At 34.1% G+C, this 22,308-nt stretch overlaps 1 protein-coding gene across 2 annotated transcripts; it reads right to left on the bottom strand.

Annotated features, from left to right (window-relative positions):
* Positions 1-22,039, bottom strand: LOC143249449 (QRFP-like peptide receptor). 2 transcript variants are annotated; one of them, XM_076499306.1, is made up of 3 exons: positions 21,900-22,039; positions 3,948-5,159; positions 1-838 (listed from the first exon to the last, which is right to left on the bottom strand). In XM_076499306.1, exons 2-3 carry the CDS (start codon positions 4,821-4,823, stop codon positions 545-547), a joined length of 1,170 nt encoding a protein of 389 aa, XP_076355421.1. In that variant the 5' UTR covers positions 4,824-5,159; positions 21,900-22,039; the 3' UTR covers positions 1-544. The 2 variants fall into 2 exon arrangements, with proteins under 2 accessions (XP_076355421.1, XP_076355422.1); XM_076499307.1 differs by having other exon boundaries at positions 3,948-5,576.
* Between the last annotated feature and the right edge of the window lie 269 nt (positions 22,040-22,308).

A 22,308-nucleotide genomic window follows, 5' to 3' on the forward strand; every position in this document is an offset into this window, starting at 1 on the left:
TTTCTGCTACAGTAAAAAACAATAAAGCAAAAGATTAATGAATAAGACAGTTTTTGGCTACACAAAATGACGTTAATTAAAACGAAGGTGGAGAGTTGAAACCTTGTTACAAGAAAAATCTGAACTTTAGAAGTGTTTGTGTATTAATTGTAAAATATATCTATTAAATGATGAACAGACCAACATATCATAAAGTTTTGTTGCTTTGATAGTGATATTTATGTATGTAGTAGAATTAAGACTTTTAAAACTTCTATGTGACTGGTATTTTCAAGATTTTTATATGGAGAAAAAAAAATGGTATTATAAATAATAAAATACAAGCTATATGAATATTTATTTTGAATCAACCATAAGAATAACAATTTATTTCAGTAATTGTGTAAAAATATATTTTAAAATGTACTCTTATGTTTTCTCAATTTAAAATTCCTGTAAATATGTTTATCGTGCATTCATTCAGAGTTCTACGATGAAACGTAGTTAATGTTGAATTAATATTAAACACTCTTTGATGCTCGAGGAACTTCGTAGTCGAATGTTCTCATGAATCTTTGTTGATTGTTAGTAGAGGCCACGTGGTTTTCCTCAAACAAACTTGCACATTTGGTTGCATGGATACTTTACTGTTTCGTGCAAGATTGAATGATGTCAAGGTCGCTGAACTACTAAATCGTTGACGTATGCTTGAAGTGATGCGCCCTCGACTGAAACACTTTCGAAGCAAACTACGAAAAGCTAAGCGAAATCCTTCGTTCAAATAACCGTACACTACAACATTCAGCCAGCCATTAAGTAAGATTAGGACAACGCTCATAATACGAAATACATTTCTTGTCTGTGGAATATAAACATATATATTTCAATGTACTGGAAAATTACCAAAGCAAAACTAAAAACGGAATAAACAAAAAACGCAATTATTACACTTTTTCCTGTTCCTGGGCAGAAAGTGTTATTTCCCAATTGCTTATGCCTAAAGTAAATGGAAAATAACTATTTTACTTTTCAAACTTTACTTTTGTGACCTGGGTAATGAAATTTTCAAATGTACCCATTCTAAATATATTCAATGCTGAGTATATGATAGAGAATTTTCTCGAACTTACAATAATTTTCAAGAACTTTTCATAAAGGGAATAAGTATCCGTCTCTTCCCCTGACTCATTTGGTGCACCTCAAAGAGGAATACAATAGCGTCAAGACCTTGTTAGAAGCCTTCAAGTATGATGAATATGGCTGGGAGATTATAGGAGACTTCAAAATGGTGGTATTCCTGATGAGTCTACAAGGAGGCTTTACCAAGTTTCCCTCTTATCTTTGCCTTTGGGACAGCAGGGACATAGCAGCACACTACAGCAGGAAGCACTGGCCATAACGGACCGAGTTCTCTGTAGAGAGGCACAATGTGAAGTGTGAGCCACTAATAGACCTCCAGAAGGTGTTGTTCCTACCATTGTACATAAAATTGGGTCTTATGAAACAATTTGTCACAGCTTTTGATGAGGAGTCTGCAGCTTTCAAGTACCTTCGAGACCTAAGCTATCTCAGGCAAAGGTCAAAGCTAGTGTCTACGTTGGACTACAAATAAAGACGATCCTGGAGTGCACAGAATTCTCCAAGAAGCTCAGTAGGAAGGGAAAAAAGCTTGGGGCAGCTTTGTCGCAGTGGTTCGGGGCTTATTGGTCAATCACAAAGCCGAAAATTATATGGAACTGGTTGAGGCTCTGGTGAAGAACTATGGCAAAATGGGCTGCAGGATGTCCCTTAAAGCCCATATCCTTGACGCTCATCTTGATAAATTCAAAGAAAACGTGAACATACTCAAAGGAGCAAAGCGAGCGATTCCACCAAAATACACTGGACTTTGAACGCTGCTACCGAGAAGCGTATAACGAAAGCATGATGGGGGACTATATTTGGGGGCTGATACGTGAAGGTGATTTACATTACAGTCGCAAATCTCAAAAAACTACTCACTTCTAAACATTTTTGTATAACTTTAGTATAAATACATGTAAATCTTGATACATGTTGTTTTATTCAGACCTTATGTAAATGAAAATGTGCAAATTTGCCGTTTTTACATAGAAAATAGGTTAATTTCTAAATTTCATTATCCAGGTCACAAAAGTATAGTTTGAAGGGAATAATAGCCATTTTCTCTACTTTTACATCAAAAGCAATTAAGAAATAACACATACTATCCAGGAACAAAATTTGTGTTACATAAGTGTTTTGTAATAGTTATCAATACCTCTTTATTTAATGATTCATACCTAAAACTTTTACCAATTAAATATAAGGCTTATCGTCATTAAAATAAAGTCTCTCGTGCAATATTTTTCTCTACGAGTCTTTAATAATATAACTGAAAAAGTTTTTATTGCCTTTTTATTAAGTGGTTGAAGGCTATATTCCTTACCGAGTTTCTTCCTTATTCCTATAGGTAGCGCTGTCTAGTTATGTCTTGTCAGAATTGCTAAATACGTTGTTCTCGGACGCGAGTATTTAAATCTTAAAACAGTTAAATGCAAAAACTTGTAATCATATAAAGAACCAGTTTTTAAATTAGAAGCTTCAAAGTTAATAATATGTAGCAGGCAAAAAAAAAGAATGAAATGAGAAAGTACTCAATAATGTTCTTATTCACTGAAGAAACCGAAGTTTAAAAAATTTACAGAGGAAATATTAAAATCATCACGAGAGGTAATTAATAAAGAAAATGAAAAAAGTTCCAAGAACAAAGTAATAAAATATATGACAAATATAACTGAAAGAATGACATACAAAACGTGAAAGCTGAGAAAAAAATTGTGAATCACACAAATTTTTAGTTATTTAATATTTTATAATTAAAATTAAGAAATATTAGTGATACAAAACAGGTATCAAACTGAAGGCAAGTATAAGGCCTAGAAAAGATAATTTATTATTACATGCTGAAAAAATATGGTAGACATTTCTTTTATTTTTAATTTTTTTACTTTCTCAAAAAAAGGTAAATAAAATATGTGAAGTATTGGGCTGATTGGATTTTGTCTCTGTATCCTTTGTTTTACTGATACTTTCAAATTTCGTTGGACATTTTAATTTAGGCCTAAACCGAAATTCAACTGATTTGATACCGAACGTGTCTACTAATTGGTTTATCTTAACATCCATTGAAACTTCGCTCAGATCAACTTGTGTTTTTGCTTGGTTATAATCATTCGAACCTAGTTTAGGACGGTATTACTCGAACACGTCTTTGACAATTCCAGGAAATTGTGTCATTTGTTAATGACAGCCAATATTCTAGCCGCCATAATGAAATGTTTGACATTGCTTGAATGGAAACTCAGCTCTAACTGGTTAAGAGCTTCGACTTGCCACACCAATTAACGAATCAATGGCTTTGTTTCTTATTACCTTTACCTTGAGCAACGTGGAAGCAGATTGGTGCAATAATTTAATACTTAAAACAAAAATTAAGCAAAGAGCATTTTCCATTAGGATCGGTCGAGAGATGAATTATTTGGAGGAGGGAAGCACTGAAAAAACTAGGGTTGGTCGAGTAACTTTGAACAAAGCATTTTTTTCCAGCCCTTAGAAAACGATTTTTACAAAATTGAAAAAATAGAAAAAGTGCATAAAAAGGAATAAAAAATAGAAGTCAAAACATAAACTAGAGACACATGTATAAAGAAAGCGCAAGTAAAGTAAATCATTAGCATTTTGGACTAATATCTATAAACAATTAACATGAGATTCTTTTCTTGGTCAAGTAACTTAAAATTACACACATAATTGAATTACATTTGCAAAACACGTAAAATACTTGTAATGGTTTTATTTTTCGAAGAGACGAGTTGCATTCATAAGACGTTTCTACTAAAGATCTAACAATGTTTTTGCCATCTACTAGGATGAAAAAAAAAAATTACTTTGAGACCTCGTGAACTTACCTCCACCATTACAGAAGACATGCCACGGAAGGGTTCACGACTGATGATACTAAGCACGTGGTACGGAAGCCAGGACACCGCGAATATTATGGTGATAATAATGATCATTTTGATAGCTCTTCGACGTCTTCTGTTTAATATCTGCAGATATGGAGTATTTTTCTGTTCACATTGACGTAAGACACGCACTGCGCGTGAATACAGTATTGTCACGGTTACCAAGGGAAATAGGTACACCACTAAAATATCCAAAAAATTTATCCCCAATGCGACATCTTTGCGAAACATGCAATAGTTTAAGACTTCATGGTCACTCAGATTTATCATAGCTTTAGCCTTATAATGACGCACAGTGGCAACAACATACTTCGGAAAACTGTAAAGAATGCTCAAAAGCCAGATAACAGCTACATGGTGGAGAGCACGACGATTTGTCAGAGAGTCCTGTAACGGTCGAACGATTGCGTTATGACGATCTAAAGCAACAGCCACCACAGAGAAAATACTATTACAGAGAGCTATTTCAGCGAAATAACTACAACGAAATAATATGCAACTAAAATTTGCAGAAACCGTGTTAAAACTGCTATACAAGTTGACCGAGACGATTACAATGGCTATAAAACAATCTGAAACAGACAGCGAAACCACATAAAAATTCATGGGACGATGAAGGCTCTTTCTGACAACTATTGTCATTACGACCATTAAACTACTTCCAATCACCAGCAGAAACAGAACAATGTACACGACCGGAAGAACAAATCTCTTGAAGGAAGAGGGATAATCACTGTCTACAGAAGAATGGTTAGCTAGTGTGGAGAGTTCAAAAAGGTCGAAATGGGTAGTTTGAGTCGAAGACTTGTTTATGTCCATATTATTAACTACGAATGACGAATCTTTTATATTATTTGATGAATAGAAAAGTATTGCAAATCACTTGGTTGAAATACTTCAAAGATTTGTTTCATGCTACGGATATGCACTCAATTTTAAAAACAAACTATTATTAGTGTTTTATTCCGGATCTAACGGTTTAATAACCCTTAATGCGGTTTATTTGCATTGAATATCAAACGTAACAAATCATAATATGTTACACGAGTGTGATAAACAGTCTGTTGTCCACTGTCACTAAATAATTCAATATGCTTAAACGTTGTTGAGTTTATAGTAAATCAGCATATGACCACTGAGTTTACCGTCTGAAACCTAAAAAAAAATGAAGCAAACAACAAAAAATTAAAAATCGGCCTATTTCTCATCATAAAGAACATTAACTAATATTAAATGTTGCACTAAAACACTATAACGTTAAAAAGCATCGCACAACAAACACGAATTAAAACCATATGAAGCATTTTCTTCATCAGCACCCAGCACGGCCAGTTCATTAAGTGCTCGTCTCGTAGTCTGAAAGTCGCGGGTTCCAATCCCTGTCATACCAAATGTGCTCGCCCTTTTAGTCGTTGGAGAGTTATAACGTGACGGTCAATTACACTCATCGTTGGTAAAAGAGTATCCCAGAGTTTGGCGGTGGTGGTGATGACTAGCTGCTTTCCGTCTAGTCTTATAGTGCTAAATTAAGGATGGCTAGTGCAGATAGCCGTTGTGTAGCTTTGCGTGAAACTACAATAAACAAACAAAACAAACTCTATATCAGTACTGCCTACACTTTATTAAGAAGCACACCTTTTTAAACGTATGTTTTGTTGCGTTTTCCCCCACCTCCCGACACTCAGTATAATCTATTTGTGTGTATGCTGTACTCATTTTTTCATATTAATTGTTGTTACTACGTTGTTTACTTGCAGTAATGCTTATACGGTATATTTTAAAACTTTTTTTTCATTTTGTACTTTCAGATCTAATTTATAAGCGCCTATAGTCATATTTGCACTCCCACAGTTTTCACACCAGGGATCTACATGTTTCCGGCCCCACAGTGGCACAGCGGTTTGTCTGCAGACTCACATCGTTAAAACCGAGGTTCGATACCTGTGGTGTAGCTTTGTGCTTAATTCTAAAACAAAGATGTTTCCGCGGGCACTGGCATCATGAAGAAAAATAATTACAACTTACATGCTTTAACTGATGTGCGCACGTACAAAACTTAAATAATTTGCATGTTTAACCAACTTATTGCACCCTTTGCCTTTAAAAAATAAACTACTAGAAATTAATTTATATAATTCCAGGACAAAATTCTTTATTCAGAATAATAATATAAAATTATATATAACCGTAGATTAAGTTACGTTGGTTAGACGTGTAGTACTTTTAAATTTAGAGTTGCGAATCTTTGTTTGAGTGTTGTTAAGCGCAAGTGTACACAATGGACTATCTGCGATGTGTTCATCACGGATATCAAAATCAGTTGCTTAACGTTGTAAACATGCAGACCTATTGCATATAGCTTTGAAAAAACTAAATATGTTATAGATAAACGAAAAGTTAATGATTCATTTTTGGCTGAGCATGTGACGACTGCCACTCATTCTACCAATTGGCATAAAATTCAACTGGTTCATCAGATTGATGACTAAAAACGACTTAAACATTAGCGAATCTTTGAAAATCATGAAAAATTATAGTGTCATTATTGGTACAGATTTTTGGTTTTAGGATTATAGAAATTAATTTTAGGAAATATATTATGTAAATGTAGAGGCAATTATGTAAATTATTAAAGACTTGTATGTACGTACATCTGTTAAATTATATAAGTTTGTTTGTTTTGGAATTTCAGGCAAAGCTATATGAGGACTATCTGCGCTAGCCGTCCCTAATTTGGCAAGGGAAGGGAGCTAATCATCACCACCCATCGCCAACTCTTGGGCTACTCTTCTACCAACGAATAGAGGGATTGATCGTTACATAATAACATCCCCACGGCTGAAAGGGCGAACATGTTTGGTGCGACGGGGATTTGAACCCGTGACCCTCAGATTACGAGTCGAACGCCTTACCTACCTGGCAATGCCGGGCCAAATATATAAGTTGTTTCTTATTAAAACTCTGCTTTTTATGGTGATGTCTATGTTCATGAAAATATATATAGCATTTCTAATGGCCCGGCATAGTATTTGATAAGGTTCCACATAAAGGGTTGATTACAAATTAATTCTATAAGCGTAGATAATAAGTTGGTTCAATGGATAAAAAAGTGGCTGTGTAAAAAGAAAACAGAAGGTCGTAGTCAATGGGATTCAGTTAAACTGAATCAACATCACGAGTGGGCACCTCAGAACTCAGTATAAGAACCTTTACTCTTTTGAGTTTACACCAATGACAAAGAGGAAGGAATGATCGGTATACTATCAAAATTTCCTGAATACATTAAAGTTTTGGGTGTTGCTGGCTTGAGGTGGATACTATTGCTTTATAAATTTTTATTTGATAAGTTATGTGAATGAACTGCAGATGGCTGTTAGTTACAATAAATGTAAGGTATTACATGCGGGATAGCACAATTTAAATCATGAGTATAATTGTAATAAGAATATTTTTAACAGTGGTATTGAATAGAAGGATCTTAGTGTTCTGGTTAATCAATCTATTGAGCTGTTTTTTGTGGTAGGGTAAATGACATTTTATGTCGTATCTATTGAATACAAATCTAAATAGGGTATAATTTCATTGTATAGGTCACTGATTAGGTCATAGTTTGAAGTATTGTGTTTTCAGTCTTGGAATTCTTACCCTTTGAAGGACATTAAATTGATGGAAAGAGTTCACAGAAGGACTTCTAGGATGATACCACACATGGGAGAGAAAGGTTGTCATGTAAGGATAGGATAAGACCTCAGAAATTATTTTCTTCTAAATAAATAAAAAAAAACTGACAGGGGCCCGATTTATAAGTTTAAGATTGTTAAATGAACTGATATTGCAGTTGTGTTACCGTTTTCCTATTTTATGGTGAGAAGAGTAGATTTAGGAGACACAAATATAAACTTTGGTAAGGTTGGAGTTGTCTTGAAACAAGACAGTTTTATTTTTCTAACAAAGGTGGTTGGCTTTCAGATATGGTGGAAATACTTTATTTGCTTATTTGAAGTTAAGCACAAAGTTACACAATAGATTATCTGTGCACTGCCAAGCAGGGGTATTAAAACCCGGTTTCTAGCGTTGTAAGTCCACAGACATACCAATGTGCCAAGGAGGGGGTCAATTGAAAACGATAAAGTTAAGGGAGTTTAAGGGAGGGCTTAATAAATATTTGAATGATACGAATTGACTCTGAGGATTTATTATTGTTTAACGGATGGGACAATCAAAATGAACCAACAGTCATTTGTTGTCGTCGTTAAATGTTATATTTTGTTCAGACACTAGTCTTGAGATGTGTCTTTACCACAAACTACTTGATGTTGAGTAAATCATTGAGGCCAGAGAGTTTACAGTGAAACATCATAAAAGGTTAGAAATTTAATGATATTTTACTGTAAAGGTCGCTGCTTGCAGAATAGAGACTTTGCTCAATATAAATTTCTAATAAGACTGGAAAAATTCTTATGTACCGAATTTTTTCCAACTTTGATGACACGTATACTTGACACACGCCAAAACAAATAATTGTATTAAGATTAAAATGAAATTATGAATACCTGGCATATTCCAAAGCAAATAACATTGTTAAGGTCACATAAATCTTCAATCCTTATTGTATTACAAAGCAATAACAGTATCGAGATAACGTGAAACATTAATAGTTGATATACTCTAAAACAAATAATGATATTAAAGTTACGCGATCTCATTAATAGTATTACAGTAACATGAAATTATTAATCCTTGGTATACTCCAAATCAAATAACATTGCTGAGATACTTTGAAATAATCAATTCTTCATGTATTTAAAAACATACAAATGTGTTTGATTAATTTATATTATCAACCTTTCTATATCCCAAAGTTTATGCCAATATTGAGATATATTGAAATCAGCATTTTTACTGTATCTCTGTGTTATCCTCAAGTGCACTGGTCTTCCTTACACTAATTGGATAGTTCATGAAAAATAACACGAGGTCAGACAGAATATTTATTATGGGAAGAAAATTCGGATTCTCTGATCTCGATTGGGTTCCAAAAAAGGAAGAAATCGGACACAAGCTTTATATATATATATATTTAAAAATTCTTTGGTAATTGTATAATGTTCAATTTAAAAAACGTTATTTTAAAACTACTATTATTTTATACACAATTCTAAAAATAGTAGATGACACGAAATTCTATATTATGCAAATTGGTCTTCTAGTAATTGTATAAATAAGGGTTATATTTTACAAAATACTACATTCCTGAGGATGGTGCATTGATGTATGTCGAAACATGTATAGTGCATGAGACTGTTTTACAGTTTCATTGGATTTTATACTGATTTTAATCTTGTACAGTAAGTTATTGTATCTTTTCGGTTGGAAACTGTCTTATTTTTAGAATTGTATATTAAATAATCAGTCTTTTTAAAGTAATAATGACTTTTTAAAACAAGTTTTACTTAGTGAAACAATATATATATATATATCAAACAAACAACAGCTAAAGTTTAAAATCAGGTATATCTTTTGAGCGCCTTTACTGGATAAATTTCACACATGAAGTGTGTATAAGTTATATCATTTTACCTCCTAGTGTAAAATATCACTGTTTATTTCTAAACACTCTGTTCCAGTTTAGAGGAATCTTTCCCACGAGAAATTACATTTGACATCTTACGTGATGCCCCTGTAGCTGAGACAAGATAAACATAGTGGATCCCTTGATCAGCATTCTATATTAAAATTATATATGAAATATGTTTTAAAATTTTTTGTATAATTAATTAAGTAAATGGAAAATGTGTAAAATGCCACATCCCAAAACTGATAAAAAGATGAGATATCATGAAATCATCATCCTTGCTATGTTCTAAATAAAATAACATTCTCTAAGTAACTTCAAAATGCCGTAAATGTTTTCACTGTGATATCACTATATTTAATCAAGTCTGATGCTGGCTCAACAATCAGCTTGTTCACAATGTGTATGAAAAATGCTAATTAGTGTTAATTAGGTTTTTGTTACTTCTGTATGACGTTAATCATGAAAATATTAACTGAAGGTGTTGGAACACTGCAATAAGAAAAGAATCATACGATTGTATTTGTCACAAAGTTACATTCATGTTTTTATACTATATTTCGATAAAACAAAAACGGACAGTTTTCGTTTAAAACTCTTGCCATAAACTTGACTGAAGTGGATATCTATTTAAATACCTCGTTATTTATTAAATGTGATAGCTAACAGTAAGGTTATATCGTGGTTATTTGAGTTCAATGGATTTCAGTTAAAAAATATGTTTTTTGTGTTTTTTAATGTAGTGGCTAAGAAATGCGTTATGCCATCACTTAGTCAGTTACCTATCGAATTTTGAGGCTAATACGAGGTCTGTTCAAAAAAATACGCGGACTGTTTGAATTGCGCGGCTCCAGTTGGTTCCAGGGGAATCCTCTTGGTGTCGCTAGGTTTGCACAGATCAGCTGATTACGACGCCATTTCCCGATTGCAGATATCTTCATTTGTGTATTAGCTACGCGGTTTTAAGTGAAGTGCGATTTTTTCGTTTGGCGGATTTCAGAATGAATGACCTGAAGGAGCAACGACTTAGTGTAAAATTTTGTGTTAAACTTGGAAAATCTGCGACTGAAACTTTTGCATGCTTAACACGGCTTACGGTGCTGTTGCTATGAAGCGTACGGCATGTTTCAAGTGGCATGAACGTTTTAAGGATGGTCGACAGTCCATTGAAGATGATGAGCGTCCTGGACGTCCTTCCACGTCAACTTACGACCCACACGTTGACAAAATCAACACCCTGGTGCGAGCAAATCGACGTCTGACTGTCAGGAAGCTTGCTGAAGAGTGTGGGATATCAGTTGGATCTTGTTACGAGATTTTGACCGAAAAATTGAAGATGCACCGCGTTGCTGCGAAATTCAGCCCTCAGAACTCGTGTGTTTTTGGCCAAACACTCGATCACTGTTCTTCCCCACCCCCTCTACTCACCTGACCTTGTTCCTTGCGATTTTTTCTTGTTCCCCAAACTCAAAAGACCCTTGAAAGGAAGAAGATTTGAGACGATTCCCGAGATTAAGGCAAATGCGACGAAGGAGCTGGAGGACATTACAAAAGAAGCGTACCAGGACTGTTTCAACAAGTGGAAACACCGTTGGGATAAGTGTGTGCGTTGGGGAGGAGAGTACTTTGAAGGGGTCCCAGACCTGTAACTTCTAAATAAAGTACATTTTGTTTTATGACGTCAGTCCGCGTATGTTTTGAACAAACCTCGTATATTAAGTGATCATGTCATTGTTTTTGTGCTTTCTAGATTTTACTAATCATAGTCAGTATCGTTGAATATCGGATTATCAAAAAAGTCCAAAATTGACAGCTTACTCTATAGATATAGGTATGTCAAAGTGCTTATGTCATAATCTTTCAACGAAGTGACATCCAAAATATAATCTGGATGATACTTCTTTGCTCTGAATAGTCCATTTTATTTCAATCCTTCACTCCTATATAACTTTTTTAAGTTTCTGAGGACTTCCAATTATATACTGAGTTATCTTCAAACTAAATATTTTAGTTTATTATCCTTGCTTTAAGGAGTTACATGTTATAAACTAAAATTCACGTGTCTCGCTCTTCCTATCTTAATATATACGCAAATAAAGAAACACTTTTCGATAAAAGAAGTAAATGTAAGAATGGATAATAGCAATCTTTCAAAAACAATGGAAACAAAATAGTAAGAAAGGTATTTACATCATCTCTACATAGCAGCAGAGACACACAGTGCATTTGAATGTTAAAAGAAAAAATATGATACATTAAACTCGATTGTTATTGAATAGTTATATACATATTTCTATATGTTAATTCTTGCCTGTGCTGTTATTTAGAGATGATACACATGCCATCTCTACTATTTTAGTTTCAATTGTTTTTAAAGGATCAATATTAGTCATCCCTACACTTATAGTTACGACAGAAAGTGTTCGTACCCCTGCGTCGTGAGTAGTTTTTTCCTCATAACTTAAAAAGTATCACGATTAGGATAATGAAAGTAAGGTATATTATAATTATTATATTAACACACATCTACATACATTTGTACGTAAATTGAACGAGAAATAAACTGTTTATAAACAAATAACCAAACATAGGAGGGGCAGAAAGTGTTCGTGCGTCTACTTTAATGGTCAGTTGTGAAGCCTTTCATGTGAATTACTTGGTGCAATCTCTCCTCATAGCCCTCCATGATCGTTGGACAGTACTCGACAGGTATTTTTTCCATTCTTCTGTACAGAAGGCCTCCAACTCTTGCAAGTTTTCGGATGACGCTGATGAACCCTGGTCTTCAACTCATGCGAAACGTTTTCAATTGGGTTGAGATCGGGTAACTGCGATGGCCACTCCAGAACGCTTATATTGTTCCTCTGCAACCAGGATTTCACATATTTCGATGTGTGCTTAGGGTCATTGTCGTGCTGGAAGATCCAACGACGCCCAAGCCGCAAGTTCCGAGCATCATTCTTGATATAAGTGCCTAATATATCAACGTACTCTTCTTTTTTTCATGATTCCGTTTACGCGGTGAAGGCTATCTACACCAGAAGAGTTGAAGGAACCCCATAGCATGATTAAGCCACCTCCGTGTTTAACTGTAGGGACAGTGTTCTTTGGAAGATTTTTGTTCCCCCTTCTTACGGAAAATATAGCGAACATCATTGTGGCCGAAAAGCTCGATTTTAGTCTCGTCTGACCAAAGAATACTTTCCAATAGATAAAGGGTTTATCTACATGCTTTCTTGCATACCTCAATCGTGCTTCTAAATGAACAGGTTTTAAATATGGAGTTCTATAAGGACGGCATGCTTTGAACCCAGAAGAGCGTAACATGTTCGTAACTGTAGAGGTGTTTACTTCAACCCCAGTTTCCCTTACCAGTTTCTGTATGTCATTACGTGTTAAACGAGGGTTCCTACTAACTTCTCTGAGAACCTTCCTCTTGGTTTTCTCGGGAATTTTGGTGGGGCGTCCGAAACGATGGAGGTTAGCAGTTGATCCTTGGCTTAAACTTGGCAATTATGCTTTGAACAGAAGATATCGGCACAAGTTGTGTTGCAATACCGGAGACACACGAGACTTGTATTTTACAATAATTCGGTGTGTTAAATCATTGGACAGTTGTTTCCTGTTCGCCATGATAACCAAGCAGATAATGACGGAGACGGCGCTAAATTGGCGGAAGTAAATGTTTTGCTGGCTAAATTCCAATAATTATGAACCAAGTGTCTAGTTCTGGAATGGTATAATGTAGTTTATTCGCCAAACTAAACAAAATTTTTACGGGAATATCAGTTTTGTCCAGACGTTCTGAAATGTACGAACACTTTCTGCTCCTGCTATTTTTGGTTATTTGTTTATAAACAGTTTATTTGTCGTTTAATTTACATAAAACTTTATGTAGATATGTGTTAGTATAATATTTATAATATATTATACTTCTATTAGCCTAACCGTGATACTTTTTAAGTTATGAGCAAAAAACCACTTGGGACGCAGGGGTACGAACACTTTTGTCGAAACTGTACTTGCTTTTTTAAAAGCTTTTTTATACTTGTTTTAAATGCAGTGTTCCAATAGATGTTTGAAGGCTGTATTCATAACCAATTTCTAAATATAATGATATTCCAACTGTAATATGTATTGTTTATCTATTATTGACTAGTAATTCTTGTTTCACCCCGTATTTAAGGTTTCTTTAAAGGAATAACAGTATTCTGTAAGAAAGTTAATTTCAAAAGGTAATGATAACATTGTTTAACGTAAAAGTATGATTTATTCAATTAGTAATAGTTATAATATCGGATATTCCATTTAAAACTATGTCGTCCCTAAATTTGGTTGATATCATAGTTTTGGTTTTCCAGTTATTATGTAATAAAAAAGAAGCAGTAGAAAGACGAACAAGAAACTCAAACTTTTTTCTATGATATTTACAGACATTACCAGAACTTGTGACTCAGTCATTACATAGATACTGTTATAAGTGGAAACACTCTATAGTATTTTAAAGTACTAAACACCTTTAGGGGAGATATTTAAAGCACCATTTCGATGAACAATCTGAACCATCCCTACGTAGGCAATGCTACTGCCTGTCATAACATTAAATGACAAGAAGTGACCTTTAGGTCTATCTGGGCTGTCTTATCCACTAAATTAAACTAAACCTTTAAAACAACTGAAATGACTTCTACCCTGAGAAAATTTATATTTTAGTCTCCTATCATAGCATTCTCACCATTAAATATGAACAAAATGGTGCATCAACACAATTAATTCCCTTAACAATATTAAACACCTCAATCATAGCATTCTCACCATTAAATATGAACAAAATGGTGCATCAACACAATTAATTCCCTTAACAATCTTAAACACCTCAATCATATTCCCTCTAACGCTTCTCTTTCAAGAGAAAATAAGTTCAGAGAGTTTAACCTATTTACATATGATGACCTTTCTATACCCAGGTGTCATTCTAATAATCCTTCTCTATTAAACCCTAGATGTTAACAAATGGCTAGAAACTATAGGTCAGAAGTAAAGGTCACTTATATTGTTGATGTCAAGGACGTTTAGATGTTAAAGAAACAGCTAGAAACTATAGGTCAGAAATACTCCAAATGTGGCTTATATAACCTCTACAGTGAAACTGCAATCTCTTTAGACTTGCATTCAGTATTTGTGTATACAACCTAAGCATGTGCTATCTTCTCTGCTAAAAATCTTCTCTGGCATTTGCTAGTGGGTTATCTATAACCAATAGAAATACAATATCTTAACTTACTTCTTTCATTATGCAGCTACTATTTTTCACGATCGGTTTTGAGTTAATATATGTTAATTCCATAGTTTGCTACCGAAGCAATCAATTAGGTTAAAAATAATTTCGACGCACATATAGCTTAGTTAGAAAGCCAGCCAGATAAGCCATAATAGTTTTAAGACCTTTTTTGCTGTTATTGTTGTTGCGTGTTAATTTTTGTGTTATATATTTTATATTTAAAATAATTAAAAATTAAACATAATGTTAAAAACACCTGTACAAAAAATAGGGTAGACTTTCAAATCGAGAGTTCGAGAGCGAGAAATACAAGACCCACCTCTAAGAACTAAATTCTTTGTTTTTATGTATATTTTCATTTATTATTACAAAAATAAATAAAATGTAAAAATTAATAACTTTTTGGTTGGATAAGAAAAAATAAATACAAATACTCGATAACACGTCTAGTGTGTTTTCTTACAGCAAAGCCACATCGGACTATCTGCTGTCTCCACCGAGGAGAGTCGAGCCACTGATTTTAGTGTTCTAAACGTTGTAATTTGATCGACCAAGTTGGTAACTCGAAGGTGTATTTATATAAAACTTCCACAATAAATCTAAATGGCTTTAAGATCTGAGCTATGTTAGCTTTGGCTGTAAGAATAAAATGCATGTAAATGTCTAGAGCAGTATATAATTATCCTAGAAAGAAAAACTTAATTATTTCAATTTTTTTATTGGTGGTTATGAGGTCGATCAAATGGATCCAGCCCGTATCTTACGAGCTGAAGATTATGTTAGGGTAGAGAAAATAACAGATAAAATATGAAGTATTTCTGGGGTGGGTCTTTTAATATTAATTAAGGAGATTCTAAAAGTTTTTCAAATTAAATTTGAAAACTCTAAGATGAAAAATAAAGTATTTTAACCTTATTACAAACATAACCTTGCATTCAGTCTGAGTCAGACTTTGACTCGATAAATTCACGAATAAACATTTAGTAAAAAAAATACTTAATTAAATTTTTTATTTCTGGTTACAAAAACTTGTAACATTGACTAAACTTGCCAGATTTCATGAAGATAACTTTACTACGTTCGGAATTACAACATGTATAATTTCATGGCTACACGGTGGTTGAAAGGCTAGTCGAAATAACTCAGACCCGTATAGAGATTGACAATGAGAAGTTAGTTCTGGCTGAGATGAATACCAACAGACTTAGATATGAGGCGACACTAGTCTGTAATATGGATGACAGACTCATCAAAAACTTCCTAACACATTCAAGTATACTAAATATAACAACCACATTGTTTCCTTCTCTCTTAATTCCACATTTATTTCTCCTATAATGTTTTTGTTTTTAACACTTCTTGTTTTGGAGAAAACAATATACAGCAGCAGATGTCTTGAAGGACGTTTAAATTGTCCAACTAACTTTACATTTTTGGTTTCGGTTGTAGCTTTGATTGTTCACTGATGCAACAGACTGCTCTGTTCAAGAACTTAACTCGAACGTGGTTTATTTAGCAAATTATGACAGTAATTTAAATTACCATTTGCATGCTACTATAGTTACTTTATCTCAATATTGTAGGGCAAACAGAAAACACCGCAAGTTCAAATTATGTAAATTATAGTATAAACGAGTGAATATATCACTTTAATTATTCCAAAGCTTTTATAATGAATAACATTTGCCTAACTTAATTTATTAGAGCATATTTTATGATTTATGACGGAACCACGTTTGTAAATAGTAAACTATATCTTGAATATGCTAGTGAGGATGAACTAATTTTAACTGTTTTTAATATCTTTTTGCAATAAACAAAATGTTATTTCTTACCTCTTTAACGTAGGGTAGTATTATACAAGAACGTAATACAGACCGAATAAAATCTTATCTTTTTCTCATATGAAGGCGTATTGTGTTCGTTTTGTGATTGTACAAAGCAGTTTTAACCTTATTTAATATTCACTTCTTTACATCAGTTACATTAGTCTATAGTTTGCTTTAGTCAGACACCTGTGAAGAGACTTATCGATGGGGCGATATTCTCAATTTGATTTACAATTTCTCTCTTGATTGTATAGACAGTAATAAGTACATTCTGAGATAATTCTATCGGAGAACTTTGAAGTATATCAGCTTCTGACGTAATTGCCACAATGATATCTTACAGTTAAATTATTATCAGCATCACTTGAGCTGATAATGAAATGAATACATGTGCTGATACCTAGCGTGAAATGGGCGCAACTAAAAATATTCAGTATTACAGATTCTTAAAATTTCAAAATAAAACTTTCAGGTTTCGAGTGTGTGTGTGTTTTCTTATAGCAAAGCCACATCAGGTTATCTGCTGAGTCCACCGAGGGGAATCAAACCCCTGATTTTAGCTTTTTTTCAAGTTTCGATCTTGTGAAATATAAATTAACAACTTTTTCAGTACGTTCAAGTTTTCTTTGCAGTACAAAGCATAGAATGCCATGTTTATATATTTTTTCCATTATAAAATGTGTGTCTATGTGTGTTTTCTTATAGCAAAACCACAGGGGGCTATCTGCGAAGTCCACCGAGAGGAATCGAAGCGCTGATGTTAGAATTGTAAATCCGTAGCCTTACTGCTGTAAGAGTGGGTAACCTTGAGAAATTATTTTCCTCTTTAGAGAAGGTTTCTAGTATGGTTAACGTATCGAGCTAGAGATTCGAGAGTTTGGGGTTCGGAACGTGGTGCTACCACACATTCCTTGTACTACCAGCTACAGCTACTTTATGATAACAATTGTCAATCCTTTAATTTTTAAAATTGTCTTTGGGCTTTGAACTCTGTCGACTGGTTGCTTTTCACTTAGTCTACAGTTAAAACATTATGGAGAGCTATGTCTGATTCATAACCATGTATGCCACGACGTGCGTGAGATGTCGTTCAGATGAAGAAACAGACTCTGGTCAAAACATAATGTGAAAATCAAGTAGTTTGGCCTACAGAAAAAAGAACGACGGTGCTTTGACATGATTATATTAATAGAGAGAATAATACCTAGTAAAGAATAATTTTTAACTCATTTACTATAGATACATCACTGAATGTCAGCGATGCTAAGAAAACACACAGTGGTTTATATGAAGTTTTTATGTTTGTTAACGGATAGACTGGGAAATTTAATTTTACAGACATAATGATATTGTGAATACGGACCAGAGATCCGTGTGATTAACATACAGCAGTCCCTAGTTTGAGCTACATTGGCCAATGGAAGTGGAGAAACACCCAACAAGCGACACTTACCACAACAAAGGTTTTATTTGCTTTTCGAAGGAATAATGGAATTGACTGTCACTTCTATAACGCTTATTTTTCACAGATAAGAGTAATGCAGCAATAACGAAAAAAAAAAGGCAGAAAATTTGCTGTAAAATTAATCACAATTTTTAGCCTAACCGATATGAGAGAAACTGGACACAATGTATGGCAAAGTGAAAAAAAACAAAAACGATTGTTGTTCAGTGACAAATACGTATAATTCAATGTAAAGTAAAATCACAGGACACCCAGCCCAGAAATCATAGTTTCCTGAATAGTAAGAGCTTGTACCAGAAGAGCTGAAAGAATTATGTTGGAAAATCTCAAGTATACTGAGAGAACTATTCACTATGTACTTGTACAACAGGCTCAGCTCTCCATGAGTGCACTTGTCAACTAAAATCTCATATAGCAAATTAGATAACGCACATCCTCAGTCCTAATTGGCTCTGTACCTGAGTGATGTCATTAAAAAACACAATAATGCAAGATCAGAGAATTTTCCAAAGGCATCTCCCGTGGAGACGTTCACTAACACTTCAACGTTTGACTAGCATGACAATACGATAAGGCATGATACTAATTGCTTAGCCATTTCTCAAATATAGAACAGTGTAAACTAAAAGCGATTATGTGTGATCAAAAATTTGAATAATCAGCGAACTAAAACTGTTTATTTTATTAAACCAAAAAAATAAAGAAAATATATAATTTTCCAAAATACCACACCTAGCCAGCATCATCAAGCCTCGATTGTTGGACGTTGCGAACTGCAACCCGTCGTGCTAACCAATAGGATGCGTATGTCTGAGGATTAGAAGTTTATCCTATGAAATTCTATAAATACATCTGGTAATGAACATAGATTTTGTTTAAAGGTTATTTGTTTATTAGTAAAGTATAATCACAATGATACACAGTTATTTTGCAAATTATTCTCATGTAAATATAGAATGGCTTATTAGCATACTACGATGATCACATGAGAAAAAGTCCATATTTGGTATTTTCATATGATACATCAGCGAAATAACCATATCAGGGATCCTTAGAATTCAGACATAATCATATCTAATTTACAACTACGGCATCGCGCCTTTTGTTTGGCTATTCTTACACGAATGATGGATGGAACTGGCTGTCATTTGTATTGCTTCGCAGGTGAAAATGCAGACCATGTTAAGAAGCATGTCTCGGCTTGAACCTTTTGATCTACAGTCGGACACGCTTACCATTAGGCCACACCATTCTCCCATAAGTAATATAATTATTAGCTTTGAGAATATTCTGTATTGCATTTATTATTATATATACTAACTATTTGTCGAAGAATAATATATATAGGTAGAGTCTAGAGCATGTTATCGTTATACGCATTTCGTCTTGACATAGCCAGATAGTTAGGGCGGTGGGCTTGAAATCTGAGGGTCGGTCGTGTGCTCGAATCGCCGTCGCACCAAACATTTTGTTTGTTTTTGGATTTCGCGCAAAGCTACACGAGGGCTATCTGCGTTAGCCGTCCCTAATTTATCAGTGTGAGACTAGACGGAAGGCAGCTAGTCATCACCACTCATCGCCAACTCTCGGGCTACTCTTTTACCAACGAATAGTGGGATTGACTGTGACATTATAACGCCCCCACGGCTGAAAGGGCAAGCATGTTAAGTGCGACGGGGATTCGAACCCGCGACACTCGGATTACGAGTGCCTTAACCACCTGGCCATGCCGTGCCCGCACCAAACATGCTCGCCCTTTCAGCCATGAGGTCGCTATAACGTGACTTTCAATCCTACTATTCGTTGGTAAAACATTAGCCCAAAAATTGTTGGTGGGTAGTGATGACTAGATGCCTCCCCTCCAGTCTTACACTGCTAAATTAAAGATGGTTAGCTCAGGAAGCTCTTGTGTAGCTTTGTGCAAAATTCAAAACAAACAAACAACGCATTTACTGTGGAGGAAGAGGTCTTTTGACCCTCCTCTCGTGGGTATCAAAAATTTCCAACATACCCAAATAGCTACGTAGAAGAAGCGAAGCGCATTTACTATGAAAATAATAGAATAATAAATGCTTTGAGAATAAAGAAGCAGTGCAAAACACGTTAGAATGTGTGTAATATTATGAACTTATTACTCTAAATATGCAAGTCTGCAAACGAAATTTGTCTCTAATCTGCATACAAACAATTCACTGCAGACAAGTTCGAATACGTCTCTAACTTATCTGTTAGTACAAACGTTTTCTTTGCACTAAATATAAGAAATAAAACTTATTATTTGGGAACAAAAACATTATTTATAACGAATTTATTCTATACCTAACGAATAAAACTTAACAATTCAACTGTTTTAAATGTTTTTTAGATTGATTTTGGCCATAATAAAGACGGCTTCCTTGTTTTGTACAGAAGATTACCAGTCTTTATAACAACGGTTTACATATGCTAATACAGAGGCGTGTCGGCGTAGATCCAAGCTGAGACGTCAGAAATTGCATGTATAACACCGATACATTTTGTCCAGAGACTGATATCGACCATTCGATAGTGTAATGCCACATAGGTAGATTTATCACCGAAGAGATACAACAACCGCCATAGAGAAATGTTCATACTGTACGATAAGAGTAAATAATGTTAGTTTTAGATAAAATGGTGGAACGGAAATATTGAAAGTAAATAATGTCAGTTTATAATAAAATTATGGAATGGAAAAATAGAAAGTAAATAAAGTCAAATTCTTGTACGGCTTTGGAATATTAAATAAATACCACCAGTTTCTAGTAAGGTAATGGATGGAAAACAAACATAAGAATCTGTAGATGTTAGGATAGTACGTAAGGGTAAATCATTTCTAGAAATGTTTGATTTATTTGTTTTATCGTGAAACTATACAAGAGGCTATCTACACTCTGTTTACCGCGAAGATTCGAACCTCAGATTTTAACACTGTTAGTGCCTAGAATAGTGGACTTCAATAAGAAGTTAGAATGGGTTACTGAATATAAAGTTAATTCTTAGTAACATTACACTTGGCCCGTGGTATCAAGTGAAGGTGTAAAATGCTTAATAAATAGAAATAAGCAAATATCCATTTGTATATCTTCACTTGGACTACACGTTTTTCACGTGATATTAGATTCTGAGCAGATATAGTTTAGTATATATAATAAAGGATAGTGGAAATTCAACTTGACTTAGTTACCACCAATCCCCGCTAGTACAGTGGTAAGTCTACGGCTTTACAACGCTAAAATCAGTGGTTCGATTCCCTTCGGTGTGCTCAGTAGATAGCCGATGTGGCTTTGCTACAATAAAAACACAAACACACAGTTACCACCGTCAGCTTTGATAATGTCTCGACATTTTAACTTTTACTAATTTCCAAATATCGTTAGTTCTTTTCATCTGTTTGCTTTTGTATAAATAAGAGAGAGAAAATATGCGAAGAGACTGCGTTATAGAGGAGCCATCATGCAGTTACTGGATACCATTAATTACCTAGTGAACTTTTAAAAGGGTCAGTATAAACTATCTTGAATAATACGCTGATATAAATACGTGTTATCGATGTCCACACACACATATAAACGGTTACTAGGAGTGAAATCTTGATATAAAGTCAAACATGTTATATGTATTGGTGTTTCAATATTTGTAACGTTTACACGAAATTGTTTGTGTCACACAGAGAATCGGCAAAAGTGTATTTGTCTAAGACTAACATCACTAGAATTTATCTTACCTATTTCTTGATTAACTCTACTGCATATTTCAGTGAATGCTGGACGTACATTACAAAAATGCTGGTAACGACGGTCTTCTAATTATCGGAAGGCTTTCAGTACTAATGCTGTTACTGAGTGCTATGGACATAAGGCTGAATGAAACAACAACAAATAAAGTGGTGTGACAACATTTCTAGATTAGATAAATTATCATTAGTTACTATATACTTTAAACTCACGTGATCATTACACTTTTAAATCAAAATTGAAGCATTCATGTATTGTTATCTGCAAAACAGTGGATCTCCATAGTTGTTATTTAGATATGAATACACAATTCAACTATTGTTTATTTCGTTTTCTCTTATGCTTCAATTTTCATGAATTATGAAAATTAGTTATTTTTATATTTCAAAGTCGTGCCAC

The sequence above is a fragment of the Tachypleus tridentatus genome, chromosome 4 (genome assembly GCF_004210375.1).
Source record: "Tachypleus tridentatus isolate NWPU-2018 chromosome 4, ASM421037v1, whole genome shotgun sequence".
NCBI classification, from domain to species: Eukaryota; Metazoa; Arthropoda; class Merostomata; order Xiphosura; family Limulidae; genus Tachypleus; species Tachypleus tridentatus.

What these genes read in the sequence shown, in the direction of transcription:
- LOC143249449 (XM_076499306.1), bottom strand. Translation starts at nt 4,823, where the DNA reads ATGGACATAAACAAGTCTTCGACTCAAACTACCCATTTCGACCTTTTT. An exon ending in TGTCTTCTGTAATGGTGGAG is followed by an intron (nt 839 to 3,947) that starts GTAAGTTCACGA and finishes TATATTCCACAG; the next exon opens with ACAAGAAATGTATTTCGTAT.